At 55.6% G+C, this 26,402-nt stretch overlaps 1 protein-coding gene across 2 annotated transcripts in view; it reads right to left on the bottom strand.

The window, feature by feature from the left end:
• Positions 1 to 23,769, bottom strand: part of XG (Xg glycoprotein (Xg blood group)) — a 35,571-nt gene extending 11,802 nt beyond the window's left edge. Inside the window, exons 1-8 of one of the 2 annotated variants that reach the window (XM_042974646.1) lie at positions 23,674 to 23,769; positions 11,544 to 11,585; positions 11,052 to 11,075; positions 8,860 to 8,922; positions 6,955 to 7,017; positions 4,723 to 4,785; positions 1,199 to 1,261; positions 279 to 341 (exon numbers count right to left, since the gene is read on the bottom strand). In XM_042974646.1, coding sequence (XP_042830580.1) covers positions 279 to 341; positions 1,199 to 1,261; positions 4,723 to 4,785; positions 6,955 to 7,017; positions 8,860 to 8,922; positions 11,052 to 11,075; positions 11,544 to 11,585; positions 23,674 to 23,743 — 451 coding nt within the window. In that variant the 5' untranslated portion in view covers positions 23,744 to 23,769. Of the gene's footprint in view, positions 1 to 278; positions 342 to 1,198; positions 1,262 to 4,722; positions 4,786 to 6,954; positions 7,018 to 8,859; positions 8,923 to 11,051; positions 11,076 to 11,543; positions 11,586 to 21,006; positions 21,335 to 23,673 lie in introns of those variants that run through there. The other variant, XM_042974645.1, reaches the window with a different exon arrangement.
• Positions 23,770 to 26,402: the final 2,633 nt, after the last annotated feature.

Genomic DNA, 26,402 nt, shown 5'->3' with positions numbered 1-26,402 from the left:
ACGTCCGTGCAGAGGCCGTAAAGGTATGCGCACACACAGGTCCATTCGGGCACACGCCGCGCACACGTGCGTACACAGGCCACCACCACCTTCCAGGGGAATCTGCCCCGTTTCCAGTCTCGCCCGCAACCTGCGCCTCCAGAGCGTCAGGGGTGTGAGGCCCACTGCGCTGCGGCATCGGAGGGGACGCCCCGCACCCCATGTTCGCGGGGTGCACCTTGCACCCAGGCGGGACCCGCGGCCTCCCCCCAGTCAAGTGAGAGAAGCCATGGGCGTACCTGCGGGCGGCCTGGGCCTGGGCGGGTAGCGGCCGTCATCCTGGTCCCTGTTCCCAAAGTAACCTGCAGGGTGCAGCACAGAGCACTCCTCAAACCCCCGCAGACACCCCCCTGTAAACCCAGCCCATGTGACCCGACGCGGGCAGCTTACGGAGGGCCGGGCGGACCCTTTCCAGGACGCCAGGGCGCCGGAACCAAACTGTGGGTGGGATGCCATCATTCCTGCGGGGAGAGCGCGGGGGGCGGGGGGGGGGGGGACCCAGCATCCCGGGAAGGGCAGTTGGTGGGACGGACCCCGTCTGATCAAGGGAGATGCAAAACGGAGAAGACGACACCCAACCCCAGGACCTTTGCACATGCCCTCTGCTCTCAACACAGGCTGCGCTTCCTGCCCCACGCCTCCCACACATATCCATCCATTTGTTTCTGCCCCCTAGCACGCTGCAGGGGGCCACATGCGTCGATGATGACCGAACCCCCATGCCCAGCACCAGGCATGGCCCATACAGAGTGCTCAATTAACCGCGTTCAAAGTCCTCCATGCAAGCACATAGTAAGTGCTTAATTAAACGCTCGGCATTTCCTCCCTGCAGGCACATAGTAAGTGCTCAATTTGGTAAAACTATGACATGGAAAAGGCCTGTAGAGGCTTCTCTGATTTTTCTCTGCAAGAACTTCTCCCTCAGCGACGCTGCCCCGAGCACTGGGGACCCAGGAAAGGGCTTTCCCGCCCTGGAGGGCTCATGACATCTCACTGATTTTGCTTAAAGGGGCATCTCCCGAAATACGTGTGAGCAGAGAACAGCCTCCATCATGAGCCCTTACTAACATCGCACCACCAAGGGGACAATTCCAGGCGTGAGAAAAGGCCACACCCCGTGCACCCCGAGGGCTTCTCAAACGCGTCTCCGTGCGCTTACCTCCACCGCTGTCGGAACCGCCGGGCTGGGGGCGCGGGGGTGGCCTCGGCCGGGGGTAGATGCCTGTCGGAACACAACACCGCGATTTCAGGAAAGTAATGAGGCCTTTCGGCCATCGGCCAGCCGCACAACTGACGAAGCACAGCCCCACACGCTGAGCCTGCCACCGAGACCTCAGTGGTCTCTCCGGAGAGCCAGTGGCCGCAGCAGGGACGCGTGCCCTCCTCGGGGTGACCTGTCCCTCGCTCCCGGCCAGCTCGACTACCCGCATCGCCTCCTGGGGGACCGCCCACCCCGCGTATCTGGGGAACGAGCCTGCACAAAACGCTTCTGGGAGCCGCCTTGCAAACGGGGCGCCCTCCCAGGGTGGGGCCCATTCGGTGTATTTCCCCCACATCATGCAGGTCTGCCCCCGGGGGGCATCCGACCCTGAGACCTCTGCGGGGTGCGGAACTTCACCCCCAGCCTCCCAGGGAAACCGATCGCCTAAGCACAAGGTTTTTCGAAAGGGGAACTTCGAGATGCAAAACTGTAGAGACGGCCTTGTTTAGGGTTGGAAGCAATTTCCCTGAAGGCAAAGCTTCCGTATCGATTTCATACCGTGGCCACAACAAACACCACAAACGAGGCTGAAGACACATGGATCCCCTCCTGGTCCTGCAAGCTGAGAGGGTAAGATCCAGGAAGGGCTGAGGCTGGGAGGCTGAGATCCAGTCGGGGCTGAGGCTGGGGGTCTGAGATCCAGGCAGGGCTGAGGCTGGGGGTCTGAGGTCCAGGCAGGGCCGAGGCCAGGAGTCTGAGGCCCAGGCAGGGCTGAAACTGGGAGGCTGAGGTCCAGTGCTGAGGCTGGGGGGTCTGAGATCCAGGAGGGGCTGAGGCTGGGGGGGGTCTCAGATCCAGGCATGGCTGAGGCTGGGAGTATGAGATCCAAGCAGGGCTGAGGCTAGGGGGCTGAGATCCAGGCAGGGCCAAGACTGGGGGATCTGCGATCCAGGCAGGGCCGAAGCTGGGGGGCTGAGATCAAGGCAGGGCTGAGGCTGGGGGTCTGAGATCCAGGCAGGGCCGAAGCTGGGAGTCTGAGGTCCAGGTAGGGCTGAGGCCTAGAACCTGAGATCCAGGCAGGGCCGAGGCGGGGAGGTTGAGATCCAGGATGTGGTAAAGCTTGGGGTCTGAAGTCCAGGCAGGGCTGAGGCTGGGGGTCTGAGATCCAGGCAGGGCCGAAGCTGGGAGTCTGAGGTCCAGGTAGGGCTCAGGCTTAGAACCTGAGATCCAGGCAGGGCCGAGGCTGGGAGGCTCGATCCAGGCAGGACTGGAGGCTGGGAGTCTGAGATCCAGGAGGGGTGGAGGCTGGGGGTCTGAGATCCAGGCAGGGAAGAGGCTGGTTCCTCCTGAGGCCTCCCTGCTTGGCATGTAGACGCCGTGTTCTCCCCATGTCCTCACGTGGCCGTCTCTCCGTGCGTGTCCATGTCCTGATCTCTTCTTCGAAGGACACGGGTGTTATGTTCCCAGGACCCACCCTAAGAACCTCATCTGGACCCATTTACCTCCCCAAAGTCCCCATATGTAACTAGAGTCCCATCGGGAGGTCCTGAAGGTTAGGGATTCAACGCACAAATGGGGGGACGGGGTGGGGGCACATCCCTCCGTGGCCCCCTCCTGGTTGCTTGGAAGCCAGTGTGGGGACCCCCTTGCTGGGGTCAGATGAGAGAATCAGAGAGCGAACCCGGAGGTTCTGGAAGGGGCAGGTGTAAACACCAGGAGCTCAGGGGGACGCCCAGAAGGAGTGTCCTCACGGAGCAGGTGTGTGCAGGGGAGAATCTGAGGTTCTCCTACGTCCGTGTGTCAGAGACCCCACCACCGAGCTCAGGGGGGCCCGTATTCGTCCTAAAGGATCCAGAACTCATTCTCGCTGCATCGGGGCCCCCCGATAAATCGCCCAGCAGCCACACGTCACAGCAGGTGGCCCCTGGCAGAAAACCCCACAGCGTTCCATCTGGAGGCCCTTTCTCAACGTGGCTCATCTATGACCATCTGCCTTTTGGAACAGAACGTTCCGGAACGCCCCACACCCAAGGGACTTTTCAGGGCCGCTGTCATCGATGCGTCTTCCTTCTCAAGGGACACATCCAGGAGCCCCGGGGCGAGCCAGGGGCCAAGCGAGGGACTTCGGGGGGCCGGTTGCCCTAATCACCTTCTCACCAACCTCCCCCGCCCTCTCGGTTTCGTGTGTGCGCTGAGTTTAAGCAAAGCGTGAAAACAGCTCCCAGATGGCATCGGCAGCTGGCGCCCTGAGTCACAGAGGGTCCCCTCCCACGCTGGGCCTCGCCCCTCACTTCCCCGGGGACTGAGTCACCCCGTTCCGCTGATTCATCATATACATTTAACCCCCCATTTCCCCCACACCGGGAGCAAGAAACACTTCCTGTGAGGGACTCCCGTGGATTCCTCGTGGAACAAGACTTTGAAAGTAATTTCCGGGTCGCCCGCGTGGCTCAGTCGGTTCAGCGTCCAACTTCGGCTCAGGTCATGATCTCACTGTTCGTCAGTTCAAGCCCCGTGTCGGGCTCCATGCTGACCGCTCAGAGCCCGGAACCTGCTTCGGATTCTGTGTCTCCCTCTCTCTCTGCCCTTCCCCCGCTCACGCTCTGTCTCTATCTCTCAAAACTAAATAAAACATTTTTAAAAATTAAAAAAAAGTGACTTCCAGGAAGAGGAAAGGCTCAGGCACTTGGAGGTGTTAATGCCGGACAGAAAGTTTTAAAAGGTGAGGGTGCATGGTGACAAAAGCACCGTTAACCACGGCCGTGGATGCTACTGTGGATTTTCAATTAGGTATCGGCTTCCTTGGACCCTGGTCCTGACGCTGGGCGGCCCCTCCTCGAGGAGATGAATTTTCACGCATGGCAGCGCCAGAACGGGATTCTGGGACCGCTTCTGGAAGCCTTTGACTTAGCCCTGCTTCACGCGGCCCTAACCCGGTCTGGTTTTACGTTTTCAGCGCTTTTGAATTGCTAAGGACTTTACTGACTTTGTCCGTCAATGTTTCCTTTCAGTTAACTTTTTTTTTGTTTTTGTTTTGTTTTGTTTTAATTTTTTTTAACTTTTTTTTTTTTTTAAAGAAATCCATGGGAACAGTGTCTGCCAAGCCTTTGAACCCAAGCACACACAAAGGATAAATGATGTACAGTACACAGCACACCCCAGGTGGGCTTTTTTACGGGACAGAATTGGGAACCGTGGAAACAAGCGAAAAAGGAAACGTCCTCAGCCTCATTAAAGATGCATTTCAATAACGTTCACTATCCGCCAAGCAGACCCTACTTTGCAGTGGTCAGAGCAACGGGAAATAAAATGCGTGCTGGGGGTTCACCCTGCCAGCTCCCCCTGCTTACGGGTGAGACTCAGTTTCCTGCAGGGAGAGCCATTCCCTACTTCAAAGGCGGCTGGAGGAAAACCCGCAGGGGAGACACGGCAGGCTTCATCCAAGCAGGGTGGAGAGGAGTCTGAAGGGGGACAAGACTTACCTCCGCTGTTGTCGGGCATGCCTGGCTGTGGGTGATACGGGGGCTTCGGTCTGGGGTAGATGCCTGCGGGGAAAATGACAGTGCCCTCTTAGCAGAGAAAAGTAGCCTTCTGTTCGCAGCAGCTTATAGAACACCGTCAACACCGCGACAGACGCCTCGATATTGCACTCACATCTACTGCCCGCGGTGTCACAGATGATCATGGACCACAGAACGTCCCTGAGCCTCTGGGTGTAAAAATGTCAAAACTAGAACTTCAAGAAAAACCCCACGTGGGTGTGCACTCACACACACACACACACACACACACAGACACACACACACTCTAACCACTCATCCACCCACCCATCCATCCGTCCATCCGTCCACCTGTCCACCCGTCCATCCACCTATCCATCTATCCAACCATCCATCCACCCATCCACCCACCCACCCTCCATCCACTCGTCCATCCACCCATCCATGCACCCGTCAATCCACCTATCCATCTATCCATCCATCCATCATTCTCTCATCTGCCCATCGATCCATCCATCCACCCACCTGTCCATCCATCCACCCGTCCACCCATCCACCCACCCACCCAACCATCTACTCATCTGCCCACCCACCCAACCATCTACTCATCTGCCCACCCACCCATCCATCCACCTATCTACCTATCCAACTATCTATCTATCTATCTATCTATCTATCTATCCATCCATCCATCCACCCATCCATCCATGCATCTATCCATGCACCCACCAACTAATCCACTTGTCCATCAATCCACCCACCCGTCTATCCATCCACCCATCCACCCATCCATCCACCCACCCACCCACCCACCCATCCACTCATCTGCCCACCCACCTATCCATCTACTTATCCACCTATCTATCCATCCATCCATCCATCCATCCATCCATCCATCTATCCATCCACTCACCCACCTATCCACCTGTCCATCCATCCACCCACCCATCCAGCCATCCACTCATCTGCCCACCCCCCTATCCATCCACTTATCCAGTTATCCATCTATCATCTATCTATCTATCTATCTATCTATCCATCCATCCATCCATCTATCCATACACCCACCCACCAATCCACTTGTCCATTAATCCACCCACACACCCATCAGTCCAACCATCCATCCATCCATCCATCCACCCACCCATCCATCCATCTACCCACCGTCCATCCATCCTTCCATCCACCCACCTGCCCATCCACCCATCCACTCATCTGCCCACCCACCCATCCATCGACCCATCCATCCATTCATCCACCCACCCGTCCATCCATCCATCCATCCATCCATCCATCATCCACCCACCCACCCATCCATCCACACATCCATCCACCCACCCACCCATCCACCTGTCCATCTATCCACCCACCCACCCGTCAGTCCACCCATCCATCCACCCATCCACTCATCTGCCCATCCATCTATCTATCTATCTATCTATCTATCTATCTATACATCCATCTATCCATCCACCCATCCACCCATCCACCTGTCCATCCATCATCCATCCACCCACCCACCCACCCATCCATCCACCATCAATATTTCCTTTTACTTAATCTTTTTAAAGAAATCTACAGGAACAGTGTCTGCCAAGCCTTTGAACCCAAGCACACACTGAGGATAAATGATGTACAGTACACAGCACAATGCATGTGGACTTTTTGGGGGGACAGAATTTGGAACTGTGCAAACAAGCAAAAAAGGAAAAGTCCTCAGCCTAATTAAAAATGCATCGGAGGGTGCCTGGGTGGCTCAGTTGGTTAAGCATCCGACTTCAGCTCAGCTCATGATCTCGAAGTCCGTGAGTTTGAGCCCCGCATCAGGCTCTGTGCTGATAGCTCAAACAGAGCCTGGAGCCTGCTTTGGATTCTGTGTTTCCCTCTCTCTCTTCCCCTTCCCTGCTCATTCTCTGTCTCTCTCTGTCTCAAAAATAAATTAAAAAAACATTAAACAGATTTTTAAAAAATGCATCGCAATAACGTTCACTATCCGCCAAGCACACCCTACTTTGCAGCGGTCAGAGCAACAGGAAATAAAATGCGTGCTGGGGGTTCACCCTGCCAGCTCCCCCTGCTTACGGGTGAGACTCGGTTTCCTGCAGGGAAAGCCGTTCCCTACTTCAAAGGCGGCTGGAGGAAGACCCGCAGGGGAGACACGGCAGGCTTCATCCAAGCAGGGTGGAGAGGAGTCTGGAGGGGAACAAGACTTACCTCCATTGTTGTCAGGCATGCCTGGCTGTGGGTGATACGGGGGCTTCGGTCTGGGGTAGATGCCTGCGGGGAAAATGACAGTGCCCTCTTAGCAGAGAAAAGTAGCCTTCTGTTCGCAGCATCCTGTAGATCACGATAGAGGCTCTACTGCACTCACATCTGCTGCCCGTGGTGTCACAGATGACCATGGACCATGGAACGTCCCTGAATCTCTGGATGTAAAAATCTCAAAACTAGAACTTAAAGAAAAACCCCACAAGGGTGCACACGCACACACACACACACACACAGACACACACACACACTCTAACCGCTCATCCACCCACCCATCCATCCACCTATCCATCCATCTATCTATCTATCATCTATCTATCTATCTATCCATCCATACATCCATTCATCCACCTACCCATCCATCCATCTATCCACCCACCCGTCTGTCCATCCATCTATCCATCCATCCATCCATCCATCCATCCATCCATCCATCCAACCATCCATCCATCATATGTATGTATGTATGTATGTATGTATGTATGTATCTATCCATCCATCCACCTATCCATCCATCCATCCATCCATCCATCCATCCATGCGTCCATCCATCCATCTATCCATCCACCCACGTACCCATCCACCTGTCCATCTACCCACCCACCTGTCCACCCATCCACCCACCCACCCATCTGCCCACCCACCCATCCATCCACCTATCCATCTATCTATCCATCCATCCATCCATCCACCTACCCATCCATCCATCTATCCACCCACCTATCTGTCCATCTATCCAACCATCCATCCATCCTATGTATATATGTATGTATGTATGTATCCATCCATCCATCCACCTATCCCTCCATCCATCCATCCATCCGTCCATCCATCCATCTATCCATCCACCCACCTACCCATACACCTGTCCATCCACCCACCCACCTGTCCATCCATCCATCCATCCATCCATCCATCCACCCACCCACCCATCCGCCCATCCACCCATCTGCCCACCCACCCATCCATCCACCTATCCATCTCTCTCTCTCTCTAACCATCCATCCATCCACCTATCTATCCATCCATCCACCAACCCATCCACCCATCTGTCCACCCACCTATCCACCTATCCACCTATCCACCTATCCATCTATCTATCTATCTATCTATCTATCCATCCATCCATCCATATCTCTATCTCTCCATCCATCCACCCACCCATCCATCCACCATCAATATTTCCTTTTACTTAATCTTTTTAAAGAAATCTACGGGAACAGTGTCTGCCAAGCCTTTGAACCCAAGCACACACTGAGGATAAATGATGTACAGTACACAGCACAATGCATGTGGACTTTTTGGGGGAACAGAATTTGGAACCGTGCAAACAAGCGAAAAAGAAAAAGTCCTCAGCCTAATTAAAAATGCATCGCGGGGCGCCTGGGTGGCTCAGTTGGTTAAGCGTCCGACTTCAGCTCAGCTCATGATCTCGCAGTCCGTGAGTTTGAGCCCCACGTCAGGCTCTGTGCTGACAGCTCAGACAGAGCCTGGAGTCTGCTTTGGATTCTGTGTTTTCCCCTTTCTCTTCCCCTTCCCTGCTCATTCTCTGTCTCTTGCTGTGTCATAAATAAATTTAAAAAAACATTAAACAAATTTCTAAAAAATGCATTTCAATAACGTTCACTATCCACCAAGCAGACCCTACTTTGCAGTGGTCAGAGCAACGGGAAATAAAATGCGTGCTGGGGGTTCACCCTGCCAGCTCCCCCTGCTTACGGGTGAGACTCAGTTTCCTGCAGGGAGAGCCATTCCCTACTTCAAAGGCGGCTGGAGGAAGACCCGCAGGGGAGACACGGCAGGCTTCATCCAAGCAGGGTGGAGAGGAGTCTGGAGGAGGACAAGACTTACCTCCACTGTTGTCGGGCATGCCTGGCTGTGGGTGATACGGGGGCTTCGGTCTGGGGTAGATATCTGTGGGGAAAATGACAGTGCCCTCTTAGCAGAGAAAAGTAGCCTTCTGTTCGCAGCAGGTTATAGAACACCGTCAACACCGCGACAGACGCCTCGATATTGCACTCACATCTACTGCCCACGGTGTCACAGATGATCATGGACCACAGAACGTCCCTGAGCCTCTGGGTGTAAAAATGTCAAAACTAGAACTTCAAGAAAAACCCCACATGGGTGCACACACACACACACACACACACACACCCAACCACCCATACACCTATCCATTCACCCATCCACTCATCTGCCCATCCACCCATCCAATCATCCATTCATCTATCCATCCACCCAACCACCCATCCATCCATTGACCCATCGAACCACCCAGGCATCCATGCATCCATCCATCCATTTACCCACCCACCCATCCATTCACCCATCCAACCATCCACCTATCCATTCACCCATCCACTCATCTGCCCATACACCCATCCATCCATGCATCCATGCATGCATGCATCCATGCAACCATCCATCCATTCACCCATCCATCCATCCATCCATCCATCCATCCATCCCTGTATCCATCCACCCACCCACCCATTCAACCATCCACCTATCCATTCACCCATCCACTCATCTGCCCATACACCCATCCATCCATGCATCCATGCATGCATGCATCCATGCAACCATCCATCCATCCACCCATCCATCCATCCATCCATCCATCCATCCATCCCTGTATCCATCCACCCACCCACCCATTCAACCATCCATCCATCCACCCATCCAACCATCCACCTACCTATTCACCCATCCACTTATCTGCCCATACACCTGCCCATCCATCATCCATCCACCCATCCAACCATCCTGCCATCCATCCACCCACCGACTCATCCAACCATCCACCTATCCATTCACCTATCCACTCATCTGCCCATGCACCCATCCAATCATCCACCCATCTACCCATCCACCCAACCACCCAACCACCCATCCATCCATTAATCCATCCATCCATCCATCCATCCATCCATCCATCCATCCATCCACCCATCCAACCATCCACCTATCCATTCACCCATGCACTTATCTGCCCATATACCCATCCATCCATTATCCATCCACTTATCCACCCACCCACTCACCCATGCATCCATCCACCCATGCATCCATCCATCCGTCCATCATTTCTTTCATGTACACATTCATGTATCCATCCATCTGTCCAACAGCCTACCCACTTATACACCCACCCACAGTCATCTATCCTTCCATCCATCCATCCATCCATCCATCCAACCATCCACTTATCCATTCACCCATCCACTTATCTGCCCATACACCTGTCCATCCATCATCCATCCACTTATCCACCCACCCACTCACCTATCCATCCATCCAACCACCCATCCACGAACCCATCCACCCATGCATCCGTCCCCCCATACATCCATCCATCCATCATTTCTTTCATCTACACATTCATGTATCCATCCATCTGTCTAACAACCTACCCATTTATACACCCACCGACTTACCCATCCATCCATCCATCCATCCATCCATCCACCCATCCAGTTATCTGCCCATATACCCATCCATCCATCGTCCATCCACTTATCCACCCACCCATCCAACCACCCATCCATCCATCCATCCACCCATCTATCTTTCCCTCCCTCCATGGACATTAAGTCATTACCACCTTTTTGCTATTGTGAATCACGGTGCTGTGAACGTGGATGTCCACATTTGCTGGAGTCCCTGTTTTCAACTCTTGCTGGTCTATACGTAGGCGTGGCATTGCTGGGTCCCGTAGAAATTCTGTTCTTAGCTATTTGGTTTGAGGCCACAGTGTTTTCCACACAGCCTCACCGTTTTCCATTCTTACCAGCACATGCACGAGGTCGGGAGGGTGTGGGTTCTGATTTCTCCCCACCTCACCCACGCTTGCTACGTTGCACATTTTGATTCTAGCTGTCCTGGTAGGGACGCGGTGATGTCTCCCGGGGACTCTGATTTGCATTTCCCCAATGACTGCTTGGAGCTATCTGCACCCCTTTGCACACTCAGCAGCCCCCCATAAACACCCCGGACTCCCAGGCGCGGGCTCACTCCTGGCCACCCTCATGGCCACTCACCTGAGCTTGGCTTCTTGGTGGGTTCTGTGAACAAAGAGAGAAAACAAGTTGAATGAGCATCACGGATTTATCCACAGCTCAAAGAATCGTTCGCATCCTCAGAGAAAGCGAAAGATCTCAAGGCACCAAACTTTACGTGCTTCGGACACAAATTCCAATTTGTATTTAGGAGGGAAAAAAAAGAAAAAGGAAGAAAACGCGCATGCAATCCATACCTACTGGTCTTCCTGGGAGCTGTGTAGGGCTGTGGGGCTGGGAGGAAGTTTAGCGAGGGAGACAGACCCTTCAAGGAGCCACATAGCCAGGTTTCTAGCAGCCACACTGTCTGGCCGGGCTCAGGCTGGCAGAAAGGCCGGGCTGGGATCTCTGCCATCACGTGCCCCTTCCCCACGGGACAGCTAGCAGCCCTGTCGGTGGAGGTGCCCGCGAACCCGCCAGCAGGGAGGCCCCCCAGACCCCAAACCAACGCCCCCAAGAAATACGGCCACTCACCGGGGTCATCGAGGGCATCGGCCAAATCAAAGTCACGTTGACCTGTGGGGGCACAGAGGGTGTGAGTCACACAGTCAGGAGAAATGGGGAGGGGGCTGGCTCCTGACCCTCGGCTGCTCCGGTCTGCCCCATCCTCCCACTTGCTAAGCCACGCAGGGGCCTCAGTGCAAAGGGCAGCCCCCGGTGAGCCCCGCGGAGGGCCAATGTGTTTGTCAGATGAATCTGGCCTCTCCCGGCACCAGTGGCTCTCGACTCAACACACATCTTAAGGCAGATTATCGTTCCGTGGCTGTGTGAACGGAGGAAGAAATCCTTCTGGGATCTCAGCTGCCTCCAGCTGCGGAGCAGAACCAACACAGGGATGTTCTGGAAACCCCTGAAGGATTCACACGATCCGCGAACGCTGCTGGGAGCCGGGGGTGTGACAACGAAGCCCGTGCGCCCCGCTTCCCGGTTCTTCAACGGGGCACAGGCATGTGACCGGCCCTGCAGGGAGGGACAGGCTGCCGCAGGGACGGACCCAAAACAGGCACCTGTGCGAGCACTCCCGGAGGGCTTCCCGGAGGAGGTGGCCCGCGAGCCGTTTGGAAGGTGCCGCTTTACTCGTGAGCCGCTCCATCGGCTGCCGGGGCCCCAGGGTGCCACCAAGGAGTCGCGGCTTGCCCCTCTGCCCCTGAAGCCACAGCCTGGCCCCCGGCTGAGCTCCCGCGAGACAGCGCCTCCCAGAAGACACAGAACGCGCTCGTTTCCTCCTCCTGAACCCGGAGCCCCAACCTCCCCCTCCCAAGGGAGCCTTACTTTCACTTTGTGGCCAGACGCTTGCAAACTGGGCTCGGCCCCAAGGCTTTCCCGGGCCTCCGGCTCGTCCTTGCATTGCACGAATTTGGGGAGGCGCCCCCCCGAGGAGCCAGCCTCTCCCCTGTTTTCTAGCTTAGGAAACGCTCCGGGGAAATATCTGTCCAGAAGAGCGGGCATTTCCCTTCCCTCTGGGACAGACAGAAGCGGAATGCGGCCCGGGCCACCACGGTCCTGTCGCTCTCCACTACTGTCCCCAAACCGCGCAAACTAGCCCCTTCCCCCCCTTCCCGTGCCCGGTGCATTTCACGTAAACACAAAAAAATCGTTTCAATGAGGTGAGGGAGGCCGGGCTGCCCCGAGTTCGTTGCTTGCACAGCCCCCCTCCCTTTGCTGCTTCCTAATCACAACGTCACAGAGCCTTTTGGATTCCGGCCACTTTCCATCGACTCTTTGGGGGAAGAGCTTTTTCTAAAACAGCTTCACTGAGGTACCATTCGCCAATCACGCCACCTGTCCATTTCAGGCGCACACTAGGACAGCCCGTTCACAGCCTGTGCAACTACCACCTCTGCTTCCAGGAGATTCCACCGTTTGCAAAGGGGACCCAGGACATCCCCTGTGCAGCCATCTCCTGTTTCCAGAAGATTCCAGTGTTTGCAAAGGAGGCCCAGGAACATCCCTCTGCAGCTACCGCCTCTGTTTCCAGAGGATTCCAGTGTTTGCAAAGGGGACCCAGGAGCATCCCCTGTGCAGCCACCTCCTGTTTCCAGAAGATTCCAGTGTTTGCAAAGCACACCCAAGAGCATCCCCTCTGCACTCGCCACGTCTATCTGTTTCCAGAAGATTCCAGTGTTTGCAAAGGAGACACACGAAGAACCCCTCTGCAGCCACCGCCTCTATCTGTTTCCAGAAGATTCCAGTGTTTGCAAAGCACACCCAGACCAGCCCCGACCCAAGGGACCAGGACTCGGCTTGCTCCTGCGTCGGCAGACTGGCCGAGACTAGATGCCTCCATGAAGGGAATCACATGTGTCTGAGCTCGGCCCACGTGACTCTGGGCCATCCTGCATTTGCACGAGGCAGGCCTTCCGCACACGGCAGCACGTGGGTCAGTTACCATGCGCAGGGTGCAGACCAGGAGCCTGAGGGCGGACTCAGCATTTGCACTGGACCCCCTGGCAGCGTCAGCCTTGACCCTGCGCCCGGAGGGAGCCTGAGCGTGGGCGAAGAAGGTGCCCCCCTCCCCCCGACACCAGGTGGCCTCCTCGCATGGGCCTGGGTTGCACCCGCACTGGAGCCCGTTTGCAGGTCCCGCCTGGGGTCAGCGCCCGACTGCGATACCACGTGATGGGCTGTACTCTCTTTGCTGAGGGAGCCAGGTCCCTGGGGGCCGGCATGTCCCCAGGCAGGTGCCTCCTGAGCCAGGACAAGCCACAGGCCTCCGAGGGGAAGGCAAACTGAGGCCGGGGTGCACCCATCAGCAGGCCCACGGTCCAGACGCGAGCAAATCGCACAGAGAGCCGCTTTAAGTCTGGGAGGTGCCGCGTCCCTCCGGACACCCCTCTGCCTGGCCAGGCTCTGCGAGCTCCTCGTGCGTGCAGGGAACAGCCTGGAATGCTGAATGCTCTGTCCACCCTTGTCCAGGCGGGGGGAGGAGCGCAGATACCCCCTCCCAGGGCTCCGCGGGGCCGTGGCAGGTGCACAGCCCCTGCACCCCCCCGCCCCCCGAAGGCCCTGACGGCTCACCAATAGCCATCGCCGCACTCTGTGCGCCCCGCCCCGGATGCTGCAAGCGCCCCGCAATTACTCCAGCGCCCAGGAATCTCCGCCAACCTGCTCCGGCCACGCCCCTCGTCCCAGATAAGCCGAGGGGTGTTATGTGCCCCACCCGCCTGGCGTGTCTCAAATGCCTGTTCCCAACCCGGGGCTCTATGCACTGGGTGTGGGAACCCTGACAGCCGCCTCTGCCTGACCCCAGGGCCTGGGTGCGCCCTTCCCAGCTTTGGAAACTTCCCCGGGCTCCACATGTGTGAGCGTGACTCACGCAGCCGGGGGTGGGAGGGGGTCTCCCCGGGACCTCTTGCGTAAGCTGGTGACCCTGGCTACCATCAGGGGCCCGCATGGGGACCATCCAGTCCTGCGAACGGGGCAGCCTGCAAGGTCGCTCACTCGTATGAGGATGGGTGATCCTGAGGCTGCTCTCTGGGGACACCTGAGAGGGGTTGGGGGGGGGCAGGGTGCTCCCGAGGCAGTTGTTTCCATCAGCATGATTCTCCACTCAGAGCATGAGATCGGGCTCGTGTCCCAAGATCTGTTTCTGATCTGCCTCGGGGACTTTTAATCAAACCCACATGTTTTTGGATCCGCGACCCCGGGGGACGAAGTAGCCTCCTGTATTCTGGGATGGGGACGTTGGTGATCCAGCTGACGTCCTGGGGACGCGCGCGTTCACCCTGGTCCCTGCTAGCGGGAGGCTCGCGGTTAGCCTTATCCACAAGACCCCCACTCTCCTCCCCGCAAACGCACACACACACACACACACACACAAACCCCACAATGTTGGGGGGGGGGTTGTTGAGTAGCTCTTGGAGGAATTGTGTCCAGTAAGTAAACGTGGGGAGGCGGCCGCTCTACCCCTACGAGACTCCAACCTGGGTCCTCATGGACTTTTGACGCCCGGAATCCCTAAGTTTCTATCCAGACCCTCAAGTGAACAGGACGCACGGCACGGTTGTGGTCGCAACAATAGTAACAACTCAGATCCTGAAGAGGGTGTGGCTTTGCAGCGCAGGGTCCACGCAGACCAGGAGCGAGGTCTGCGCCCGAGCTCCCCTCCCCCAGCCCCTGCACCCCAGCTCCCCTCCCCCAACGCTGCACCCGAGCCCCCCTCCCCCAAACACTGCACCCCAGCTCCCGTGCCCCAACTGCTTTCTAAAGGAGAAAATCAGCCTCAGGCGATCTCTTAAAAGCACAAAACAATAAAGGAAAAAATAAAAAGCAACCACGGTTAACATCTGAGGCTTTGGCACCCATTACAGCATTAGCAACAGATTCACAACGCCCTGGAATGTAATTACCGTCCGCGCGGCCGTCACGTGTCCCGTCCCCCACTTGTGACCTCGCCCAGGCTGTTCCCATGCAACGTCCCCTTAGCTGTGCCCCCATATAAACATCATCTGTCATTTCCTCGCACAGGGGTTTTACTGATGGCCCCTGGACCGGGGTTAATGGAAACCAAGCCTTCTGGGTCACCTGCCCTCGAGGGACCCACTCTGGGAGCCTTCAATCTATAAGGTCCGATCTTGTCATCCAGGAACCCCACATGGGGGACGTTGCTGGAGCAAGGACACCCAGGGAATAAATCTTGGTGCCCTCCAGGCAGCACTGGAAGGTCCCCCCTTTGACTCTCTGCACAGTCGTTCTTTCAAAAAAAAAAAAAAAAAAAAAAAAAAAAAAATATATATATATATATATATATATATATATATATATATATGGGGGTGGCGCCTGGGTGGTTTCATCGGTTAAGCGTCTGACTTTGGTTCAGGTCATGGTCTCGTCGTTCGTGGGCTCGAGCCCCGTGTCGGGCTCTGTGCCGACAGCTCAGAGCCTGGAGCCTGCTTTGCATTCTGTGTCTCCCTCTCTCTCTCTGCCCCTCCCCCCTTGCACTCTGTGTGTCTCTCTCTCAAAATAAAGACACATAAAAAGACATGTATATGGACAGAAAGCATACTACCGGGCTGTTTCGCAATCTGCGGAGGCTGGCAGTTCGCGTTTGCAAGGACAGCGAGGAGGGGAAGGAGGCGGCGAGCCCAGGGGGGCACGTCCCGGGCGGGCTCCACATTCTGCCCGTGGAGCAGCTGCGAATCAACCGGTCACAGGCTGTGGTCGCTCCTCAGGGTCTGGATTCCAGCAAACGGAATGGAAGGCGGGGCTGCCAGTCGCGCGGCACACAGCTGAGCGCGAACGTGCAGGGACGGAAGGACAGACCCTCCCTGGAGCCCTGCAGGTGGTCCTGGGGAACCCCTGTTCCTCCAGCCCCACCCCTTCCTCCCTGCCCTGCAGCTGAACCGCGCCCGGCAAGGTCAACCAGTTGTCCCGGTTCCTAGCGTCCCAAGCTCCCTTTTTGATCAAAGTCATTTGCTCCCACGTGCACAGTCCCTGGAGGAGAAGCATCTGGTCACACTCCACCAAGGGCTGGGCGTTTGTCACACAAGGAAGACATCTGCCATGAAATGCAGAGTGCCCGACCAGGCCCTGTCGGCCGGTGTGGCCTAAGCCAGCCTTCCTGGCAGGACACGTGCACACGGGTCCCTCAGGACCCGGTGACTCACACACTCTGGCCAGGCAAGTCTGACTGTGCCCGAGAGGCTGCGTCTCTCGCCACCTCCTAGGGGAAACTGAGGCTGGAGGGCTGTGGACTTCATTTTGCAGAGCAATGGCTTTGATTAGTTTCCTGTATCTGCAGGAAGAAAATCTCACAGACCATGTGGCTTGAACAACACACATGTATCCCCTCCTGGTGTTGCAGGCTGGAGTCTGAGATGCAGACAGGGCCGAGGCTGGAGGTCTGAGGTCCAGGTAGGGCCGAGGCCTAGAATCTGAGATCCAGGCAAGGCCGAGGCTGGGAGTGTGAGGTCCAGCAGGGACTGAAGCTGGGAGTCTGAGATCCAGGCAGAGCTGAGGTTGGGAGTCTGAGATCCAGTCAGGGCCGAAGCCAGGAGTCTGAGATCCAGTCAGGGCTGAGGCTGGGGGTCTGAGATCCAGGCAGGGCTGAGGCTGGGAGTCTGAGGTCCAGGCAGGGCTGAGGCTGGGAGTCTGAGATCCAGGAGGAGTCAAAGCTGGGAGGCTGAGATCCAGGCAGGGCTGAGGCTGGGGGGTCTGAGATACAGACAGGGCCGAGGTTGGGGGTCTGGGATCCAGGCAGAGCTGAGGCTGGGAGTCTGAGGTCCAGGCAGGGCTGAGGCCAGAAGTCTGAGATACAGGCAGGGCCGAGGTTGGGGGTCTGGGATCCAGGCAGAGCTGAGGCTGGGAGTCTGAGATCCAAGCAGGGCTGAGGCCGGGAGTCTGAGGTCAAGGCAGGGCTGAGGCTGGGAGTCTAAGACCTAGGCAGGGCTGAGGCTGGGGGGCTGAGACCCAGGTGGGGCCGAGGCTGGGGTTCTGACATTCAGATAGGGCCGAAGCCGGGACTCTGAGATCCAGGCAGGGCTGAGGCTGAGAGTCAGGTCCAGGCAGGGCCAAAGCTGGGAGGCTGAGATCCAGGCAGGGTCGAGGCTGGGGGTCTGAGATCCAGAGGGGGCTGAGGCTGAGATCCAGGCATGGCTGAGACTAGGGGTCTGAGATCCAGGCAGGACTGAGGCTGGGGGTCTGAGGTCCAGGCAGGGCCGAGGCCAGATGTCTGAGATCCAGGTAGGGCTGAGCCCAGGGGTCTGAGATCCAGGCAGGGCTGAGCCCAGGGGTCTGAGATCCAGGCAGGGCTGAGGCCGGAGGTCTGAGATCCAGGCAGGGCAGAGGCCAGATGTCTGAGATCCAGGTAGGGCTGAGGCCGGGGTCTGAGATCCAGGCAGGGCTGAACCTGGAGGTCTGAGATCCAGCCAGGGCTGAGGCCTGGAGTCTGAGATCCACGCAGGGCTGAGGCCGGGGTCTGAGATCCAGGCAGGGCTGAGGCCGGGGGTCTGAGATCCAGGCAGGGCTGAGGCTGGTTGTTGCCGAGGCCCCTCTCCTCGCTTACCTGTGTCCTGTTCCCCTTTTCTTATAAGGACAACAGTCTTATGGGATCAGGGTCCTCCATACTATCTCATTTCGCCTTAATCCACTCTGTACAAACCCCACCTCCAAATATCGTCGCATGCTGCCATCCTGGGGTTGGGGCTATATTTTATGGAGCCCACAGTGAGCCCATAACACACTCAAACACACAAAAGTTCAACCACCATGGAAAGCAGCCCCAGGGATGTCCTCTGGATAAGAGGCAGGGGGTCCCCACATTGCTGAGACAGAAGGACCACCTGGGAAACCAGAAAAGCATCCAGGGTGGGGCTCAATCACACAACAGGAGGTTCGGCCGGCCGGGGACTCTGCACTTTGACCCCGTCCCCCAGCAATGCTGATGCCCACCGCCCATTAGACTTTCCCAACCACCCACCCGAGTGTCAGCATTCTGTCCAGATCACCGTTTCTCGCAACCCACAAGGAATAAACAACATATACACAATTGGCATCTCAGACCGTGGAAGTGGAAAGATGAAAATATCCCGGATGGGCCATTTTTCTATGTCAACGTGCCTGGGCTACGGTGCCCGGACGTTTGGTCAAACACTAGTCTCGATGCCACCGGGAAGGTGCTCTGTCGATGGGATTAACATCTACAATCTCCTGCAGGGAGAAGCGCATCACCCTTGGTAACGTGGGTGGGCCGCCTCTGATCAGTTGAAGGCGAGGTTTCCCAGAGAAGACGGGATTCGGAGACAGCACAGCAGGGTTTCTACCCTTCCCTATGGATTTAGGGCTTGCCAGCCCCACCATATTGTGGGGCAGTTCCTTAAAATGAATCTGAATGTATACATTGATGATGATGATGATGAGAGATGGGTAGATGGCTAGAGATGAGACATATAATAGACAGATAGATAGAGATGATGGATGGATAGATATGATGGATGGATGGATGGATGGATGGACGGATGGATAGACAGGTAGATAGATAGGTAGATAGAGACGGATGGACGGCTAGGCAGATTGTAGATGGAAAGAGACACAGACAATATTCTGTGTGTCCCCTGCAGTCAATGTCGCCCCCCGCTGAGAATGGCCAGCTGTGGCCTCTCTACGTAGGGGATGTCACCTCTGGGCCGGCCATGCTGGGTGATGATGCGTCTCTGAATGGGGACCCCAGAGCCGCTGCCCCCTTGTGCCACGGATCCACGGGGCTCCACCCAAGGGTAAACCAGATGGCCCGGTGCTGACTCAGGGCAGCAGGGCCCGAGCCCCACCCACACACCAAATGAGCACCTCCAGGGGCGGGCACTGGCCTCCTGCCTTTCATCCAGTTCCCTCCCAGGTCACTCGCACACCAAGCATTGAGACCCACCCCCCTGCACAGCCGGGCCGGTTGGGCCCCACCGATGGGCGCGGTGACCGCAGCCAGCCTAAATAAATGACCCACTTCTGGCTGGGCCCGCACACCCAGAGATTGGCTAGATCAAAGGTACGTTGGGGGCCACGGAGAAAGACGCGCAGAAAGCAGACAGACTCTGGATGGGTTCTGGGGTGTGGCCCAGCGTGGCCCTGCCTGCCTCTTTGGCACACGCCATGTTTCCAGAAGCAAAGAGAAAATGCAGGGTGCACCCGAACGCAGCCCGTGACACGGTCCGAGTGAGAGTCGGTGTATCTTTACGCGGGAGAAGTAGGGATCTCTATACCGGAAGGTGACAGACCACAGCCGTAGGGAGAACAGAAGCACATCGGGCACGTAGGCGTATGTTTCCTTTTCGCTCAACAGACCCAAACCGCCGAGCCGACCTTGGCAAGTTTCGTTTCTGCTTCTGCTTCGGACGAGCGCCAACGCACTGATCACCGGGGGGCTCCCCCTCCGTGCCTCGTCCCCCCTCCCCCTCCGTGCCTCGTCCCCCCTCCCCCTCCGTGCCTCGTCCCCCCTCCCCCTCCGTGCCTCAGTGCTCCCATCTGCAACACGGCGATAAGAATGGGCACCATCATCGGGCTGCGTGAGAGTCCGCTAGGAATAAAGTCTGGGACGTGCTTCTCCGAGGGGGGCTGTGTGTGCAGCGAGGCTTCTCTGTGCTGAACCTACAGCTCCCAAGATGACTTGTGCCCGGTCCCGCTGATAACGGAAGGGTCTCGCCCAGCGTCCCGGGCTGGGCGCCCTGGCGTCTCCCTCCACATCACGTCGGCCCCCAGACAACCGAGTCCTGGTCCCCGAACACAGCTTGAGCAGGATACACGGGCCGCCCCAGAACAGGGACACCTGAGTCAGGGCTGCAGACGCACGGCATTTCCCAGACTTATGTCCCACCCAGACTTGCCTCCTGGGAATGCCACTATGTACATGACCGAGGGGGCTGTTTCACTCCCCTGTCTCATGCGTTCAAGACAGGCCCCTACAGCCCCCAGCCCAGCCCCACCCGGACGCCCGGGCATCTGGGACACGGGACCTTGGGCGTAAACAACTCACATGACTTTTCGTGCACAACAAGAAAGGATGGCGTTTATCCAAAAGCTGGAACACAGCGTTTTCCACAAACAGAACCAAGCCCTGGAAACGCCATGCCCCCACCAACAAGCCGTTTTTTCCAACTCTGTTTTTTACCCCAAGGCAAACGGTCAGAACAAATGCTTTGCATCAGGAACCAGGCATTTGCTGCAGGCATCCCCCCCCCCCCCTTCCAGCTGGAATCATCCCGCAAAACAGGGCTGTGCTTGAAATGTGACACAGAACCAGGCAGAGAACCCCGTCAGCCCGGGGCTCCGAACCGGCCTTCTGTCCCGTGTGCCTTCTCCTAAGAACTCACTCCCGTGCGTTCCCTTCCAGCCCGGCAACTTAAAGCCACTTACTCCCTGCAAGCTCCTGGGGAAGCAGATTTGGAAACCAAGCTGACCTCCAGCCCGGCGCCCACCCGCCTCTCCCTCGGGGCAAACCGGGTCTCACCTTGGACGCACAGCACAAAGCCCAGCACCGCGACCCAGAACAGTCCCCCGCGCCTCTCCATGGCTGTCGCCAGTCGGAAGGAGCCCCCTCGGAGGCCGCAGCCCGGCGGCTCGTGAGATCCGGCCTCCCGGACCCCACCCTCGATGTGTCGACTTCCTGTCTCCCGGCTTGGAAGGCACAGAGGCGATGTTTCAAGCGGAAAGTATGAACCCAACGGCAGTCCCGCGGCCAGAAGCTAATGGGCCGCGAGCTCAGACGCCGAACCCTGCAGCCCGGAGCCCGTGAGACCCCGCAGCCCGGAGCCCGTGTGCGGCCCGGGGCCCGTGAGACCAGCAAGGGCTCGCACGCCGAGGACACACCCGGAGCCAGCCTCCCGCCCTCCGTCAGGGCTGGAAACAGGCATCGCCAGGCCTGGGAGGTTCAGCTACATCAAAGGCCTGCACCCCGGGCACTGGGAGGACGCTCCCTACACAGGGATGGTTGGATTCCAGGCTTTCTGCTTCCGGGGAGGGGGAGGGGGAGGGGGAGGGGGGGTGCATCACAGGAGCTCGCGCATTCGTTCCACAAATGCCGTGCACGCACACGGGTTCTGAGCCGGGCACCCGTGAGCTGCCAGGTGCTGGCTGAGGATGACAGACCGGAGGGGACACAGGAAGTGAAACCAGAGGAGGGCGGTGTGGCATTGCAGGCCACGGGGACACCCACCGGGCCGCTGGGGGAGCGGGCAGGGTCTGAAGGCAGAGGGGCATCCGAAGAGGCTTCGCAAGGGGGCGGCAGGCTGCAAATGACCTCTCTCCACGGGGAGGGAGGCCTCGGGAGAACCCAGCCTGTGCCTGGATCTCAGGCTTCAAAGCAGTTCTCCGGGCCCAGAACCCGGCTCTCCTGATGGGTCCTACTTTTTTTTTGTTTGTTTTTCTTTTCCTATTTTCCTGTGATTTTTTTCCCCTATTTTCCCAGAATCGATAGCGTGTTTCCCCTGAGGCTGTGTGACTCTTCTGTGTCGCTTAGCCACACCACCCTGCAGGCCGCCCGTTTCGGCGGAAACAACACAAAGTTATAATTTCCCAAACGCTCTGAACCCGTCTCCTAAATGGCGTGAGTGCACGGGAAAAGAAACTCATCATCATCATCATCATCATCATCATAAAGCCTGGTTGTGAAAGCTGTTTGTATTTCCCTCCCCCCCCCCCCAAAAAAAAACTGAATTTGGGCCAAAGACATGGAAAAGGGGAAATGAACCTCGATCTATTTTGCATTTTTTTTCCCCTGGCATCTAGCAATGTGTGCATGTGTCGGGAACGCCTTTTCTGTGTCCGCGGAACATCCTTATAAAACAGATGCGTTTGGGGGTGCACACAGGTGTGTGTAGAGAGGGAGGGAGACGGAGACAGAGACACAGAGATGCTTTAAGGAAATAATAAAATAAAATAAATATAAAAATAAAAAATAAAATAAAAATAAAATAAAATAAAATAAAATAAAATAAAATAAAATAAAATAATAAAACTGTATGTTCAGTCACAGAAGCCAGACTCCAGGCAAATCCATAGGCAGAAAGGAGATTGGTGGTTTCTGGGGGTTTAGGGCAGAGGGATGGGAAGTGTGCAGAGGTGCATTGTGGTTCCCCCCAAAGCACCGCCCCCAAATCATCTCGTGGAGTCGTAACTTGTAACTCTGCAGAGTGTGACCGTCTTTGCAAATAGGGTTGGTGCCTATGTAATCAGGTGTCTTCCCGTGAGGTCACCCTGGGCCCAGCTGAGACACGACCCCCATATGCCCGGTGGTCCCTATAAAAAGGGAGAAATTCGCACACAGACAGGCACACAGGGAGAAGGCCGTGTAGACACAGAGGCAGGGGCGGGACATGCCAAGGGACGCCCAGGATCGCCCGCAGCCCCCAGAAGCTGGGACACAGACACAGAACAGGCTCTCCCCTGGAGCCTCCGGGAGGAACCACCCTGTGCCCCGCCTGGATGTCGGACTTGTGGTCTCCAGCACCCAGAGACAACGCGCTCCTGTGGTTTAAGCCGCCCCGTCCGTGGGGCTGTGTTGCGGCCGCCCCAGGAAACCCGTACGTGATGGTTTCCTTTGGGGGTGACAAAAATATCTTGGCAGCAGACAGAGGCATCTGCAGTCCCAGTATCATGAGCACAGTGCGTGCAAGGCAGGCCCGAGCGTCTTTGCTTCCCGCGCGGGTCCTTCGCGGGAGATGACCTCCCAGCGCGACCCCATCTCAACCCGGTGAGTGTGCTTAAGGGGGGTCACTGGAGCCTCTCTGCAAGCCGCTGCAGAAACCCCTCGATTTGGCCACTATGTGGGGGCAGGGGAGGCAGCCACCGGCAGGAAAACAGGAGGCGTGTGCACCCGTCCAATGTTACTTATGGAGCCTAAAACTCCAATGTGGCAGAATTCTCACGCGCCATAAAATAGTACTCTTCTCAGAGATTTTCAAACCACCTGCGGTTATGAAAGCCATTCTCAGATGGCAGGTGGGATTTGGACGCCGGGCTGCAGGCTGGTGACGGTCACACTGTGGCGCCCTGGGAGGCACATGCTCTTCTGAACCCCCTTTTTCGGAGGCGCAGAGTGACCACATAATGTGGCCCCACTCCCAGGACGACGCTCCCACCCCACCTGCTGGAGATCAGAGGGCACACACACGGGTACCTGCACAGACAGCAGCTGGCAAGGCAGGTTCCTGTCCTCTGCACCCGAAACACCGAGAATCCACACGCATTTCCACGTTCAGGGAGCTTTTTCAGAAAGAAAAGCTTCCGCTCGCTGGAAAAAAAAAAAAAAAAGCAGAAATGATACAGACACCACCCTGGTGACACACGGCAACAGAACGGGAGACTGGTCACCGAGTCCAGGAAAGCTGAGAACACAGAAATATCACGGGGACATTAAAAAGCAAAACACTTCAAAAACCCTTGAGTTGACAAAAAAAAAAAAAAAAAGAAAAAAAAAAAAGAAAAAAACGGGAAATGGTGACTCTCTGGAAAATAGAAATAAGAAGATATTCGGAGTCCACAGTTGAGCCGGGAGGAAATGATAGACCTGGGATATTTACAATATTCAATAAGAAAGGATGGGGAATCAGGGAAATTAAGAGTTCGACTCGAGGGGTGTCCGTGTGCAAGAACCTGGAAACCCAGAGAAAGCCAATGACAAGGGCCACGAATTAAAAACACAGAAATGGCAAAGATAATCATCATCCAACCATTATTTCAGAACCGAAACAGGAGACACAGAGAGGATACAAAATCATGGGATGTAGAGTTCCCCACAGACCTGGAGAATGTTGAACAAATTATAAGGAAATTCTTTGCTCAAATCTGTATGGAGGCATGTTTTCTTTTTAATGTCTATTTATTTTTGAGAGAGGCTTGAGCCCCAGGTCGGGCTCTGTGCCGACAGCTCACAGCCTGAAGCCTGCTTGGGATTCTGTGTCTCCCTCTCTCTCAGCCCCTCCTCCACTCATGCTCTATGTCTCTGTCAAAAATAAACATTAGAAAAAAAAATTTTAAGTAAGTTTTTAAAAAGCTTCACAACAAAAACAGCACTATCTTTCATATGTAAAGAGTTCCCACGAATCAATAATAGCAGGGCCAATAATGCATATAAAAACGGGCAATGGGCATTTCAAACGGGTCCCCCAGAAATGGCCGTAGAAGTGAATTTTCCATACACACATTCCCAACCTCACCTGTGTTAAGAGAACTGCAAAGTAAAAGCCTTGATTTCGTACCGTATTTTCAACTAACAGTGGCAAGGACCCATAAAGCCAGGAGGGTTTTCGGAAGATATCTGAGACATCACTGGGAATATCATGGATTGGCACAGCCTATATGGAGGACAATCAGGCACCTCTCGTCAACAATTTCACACACACAGCCTTCTAACAACGCCAACCACAGACATTTCTTTTTATGTCCATGCGACCTTGACGTGAACCTATGATGAAACGCACCCGGTGTGAGCTTGAATCTGGAAAGATGTGCACCCACCTTCCAGGAAAAAATAAGCCTCGTGGACATCTCTCTTACATGTATACATTTATTTATGACTGAGTCACCCACAGCTCCCCTCTACTCTCCTGTAAGGAGACATTTATGCTTATAGTAGGACTGCAATGCTTGTAAAAAATCAATGTTATTCACAGAGTCACAAAACGATTTTATGTACTTTTTTCTTACTGTAAAGCGAGTCTATGTGCCCAGTCTGATGCTGAAGGCTCGTTCGGGAAGAATGTGGATACCTGTGTGCTGCGTTTGTAAACCTAGGTGTTGTGTGTTAGGTAGCACTGGGACCCAGCCGTGTTGGATAACCCAGCCCTCAGCCCCCTGACAACTGGTCTACCCCAACACTTGAGATGTGTGTTAGGTCCTCTGGACTCCACACGGCCATGTTCACTTCCGCACATACCTGAGCCACGGAAAAACAGAACATCAGAACTTCTGCACTTGATGCGATTCATCTCGATGAAGCCTTCCCAAGAGTATATACAAGCATGCAAGTCAGCAGCCTTCCAGTGCGTGCAGAGCCCTACACGGGGTGGGGGTGGGGGGCAGTGTTTCTCAAGGTACAAAAGTCCTTGTTTATTTCGAGGAGGAAGAGTATGCTTTCCCTACATTTCAAGCTGTTAGGAAACATGTCAGGAGATGCCCTGCCACAAGGCAGTCTTACCCCAAAGTTAAAGGGAGCTTTCACATCAAAGCAGTTAAAACATTTTGTAAAGACATTATAGGTAACAAATTCCCAACAACAACGACAACAAAAACCCACATGGAAGAATGAGGAGACTATCTGATGTAGGGGAGTATCTGAATGCAGGGGAGTATCTATGAAGTATCTAATTCAGGGGAGTATGGGAAATATCTAATCAAGGGAGTATCTGGATGCAGGGGAGTATCTGAAGGCAGGGGGGTAATCTGAGTATGAAGTATCTAATGCAGGGGAGTATCTGAATATGAAGTATCTAATGCAGGGGAGTATCTGGGTGCAGGGGAGTATCTGAATGTAGGGGAGTATGTGAATATCAAGTGTGTAATGCTGGGGACTATCTGAATGCAGGGGAGTATCTGAATATGAACCATCTGCTATAGGGGAGTATCTGATGGAGGGGAGTATCTGGATGCAGGGGAGTATCTGAAGGCAGGGGGGTAATCTGAGTATGAAGTATCTAATGCAGGGGAGTATCTGAATATGAAGTATCTAATGCAGGGGAGTATCTGAATGCAAGGGAGTATCTGAATATGAAATATCTAATGCTGGGGAGTATCTAAATGCAGGGGAGTATCTGAATATGAAGCATCTGCTATGGGGGAGTATCTGATGGAGGGGAGTATTTGGATGCAGAGGGTTATCTGGATGCACGGGAGTATCTGAATGCAGGG

The sequence above is a fragment of the Panthera tigris genome, chromosome X (genome assembly GCF_018350195.1).
Source record: "Panthera tigris isolate Pti1 chromosome X, P.tigris_Pti1_mat1.1, whole genome shotgun sequence".
NCBI lineage: Eukaryota > Metazoa > Chordata > Mammalia > Carnivora > Felidae > Panthera > Panthera tigris.
Note: the sequence above shows the minus strand (reverse complement) of the source record. Positions and strands in the feature narration are given on the sequence as shown.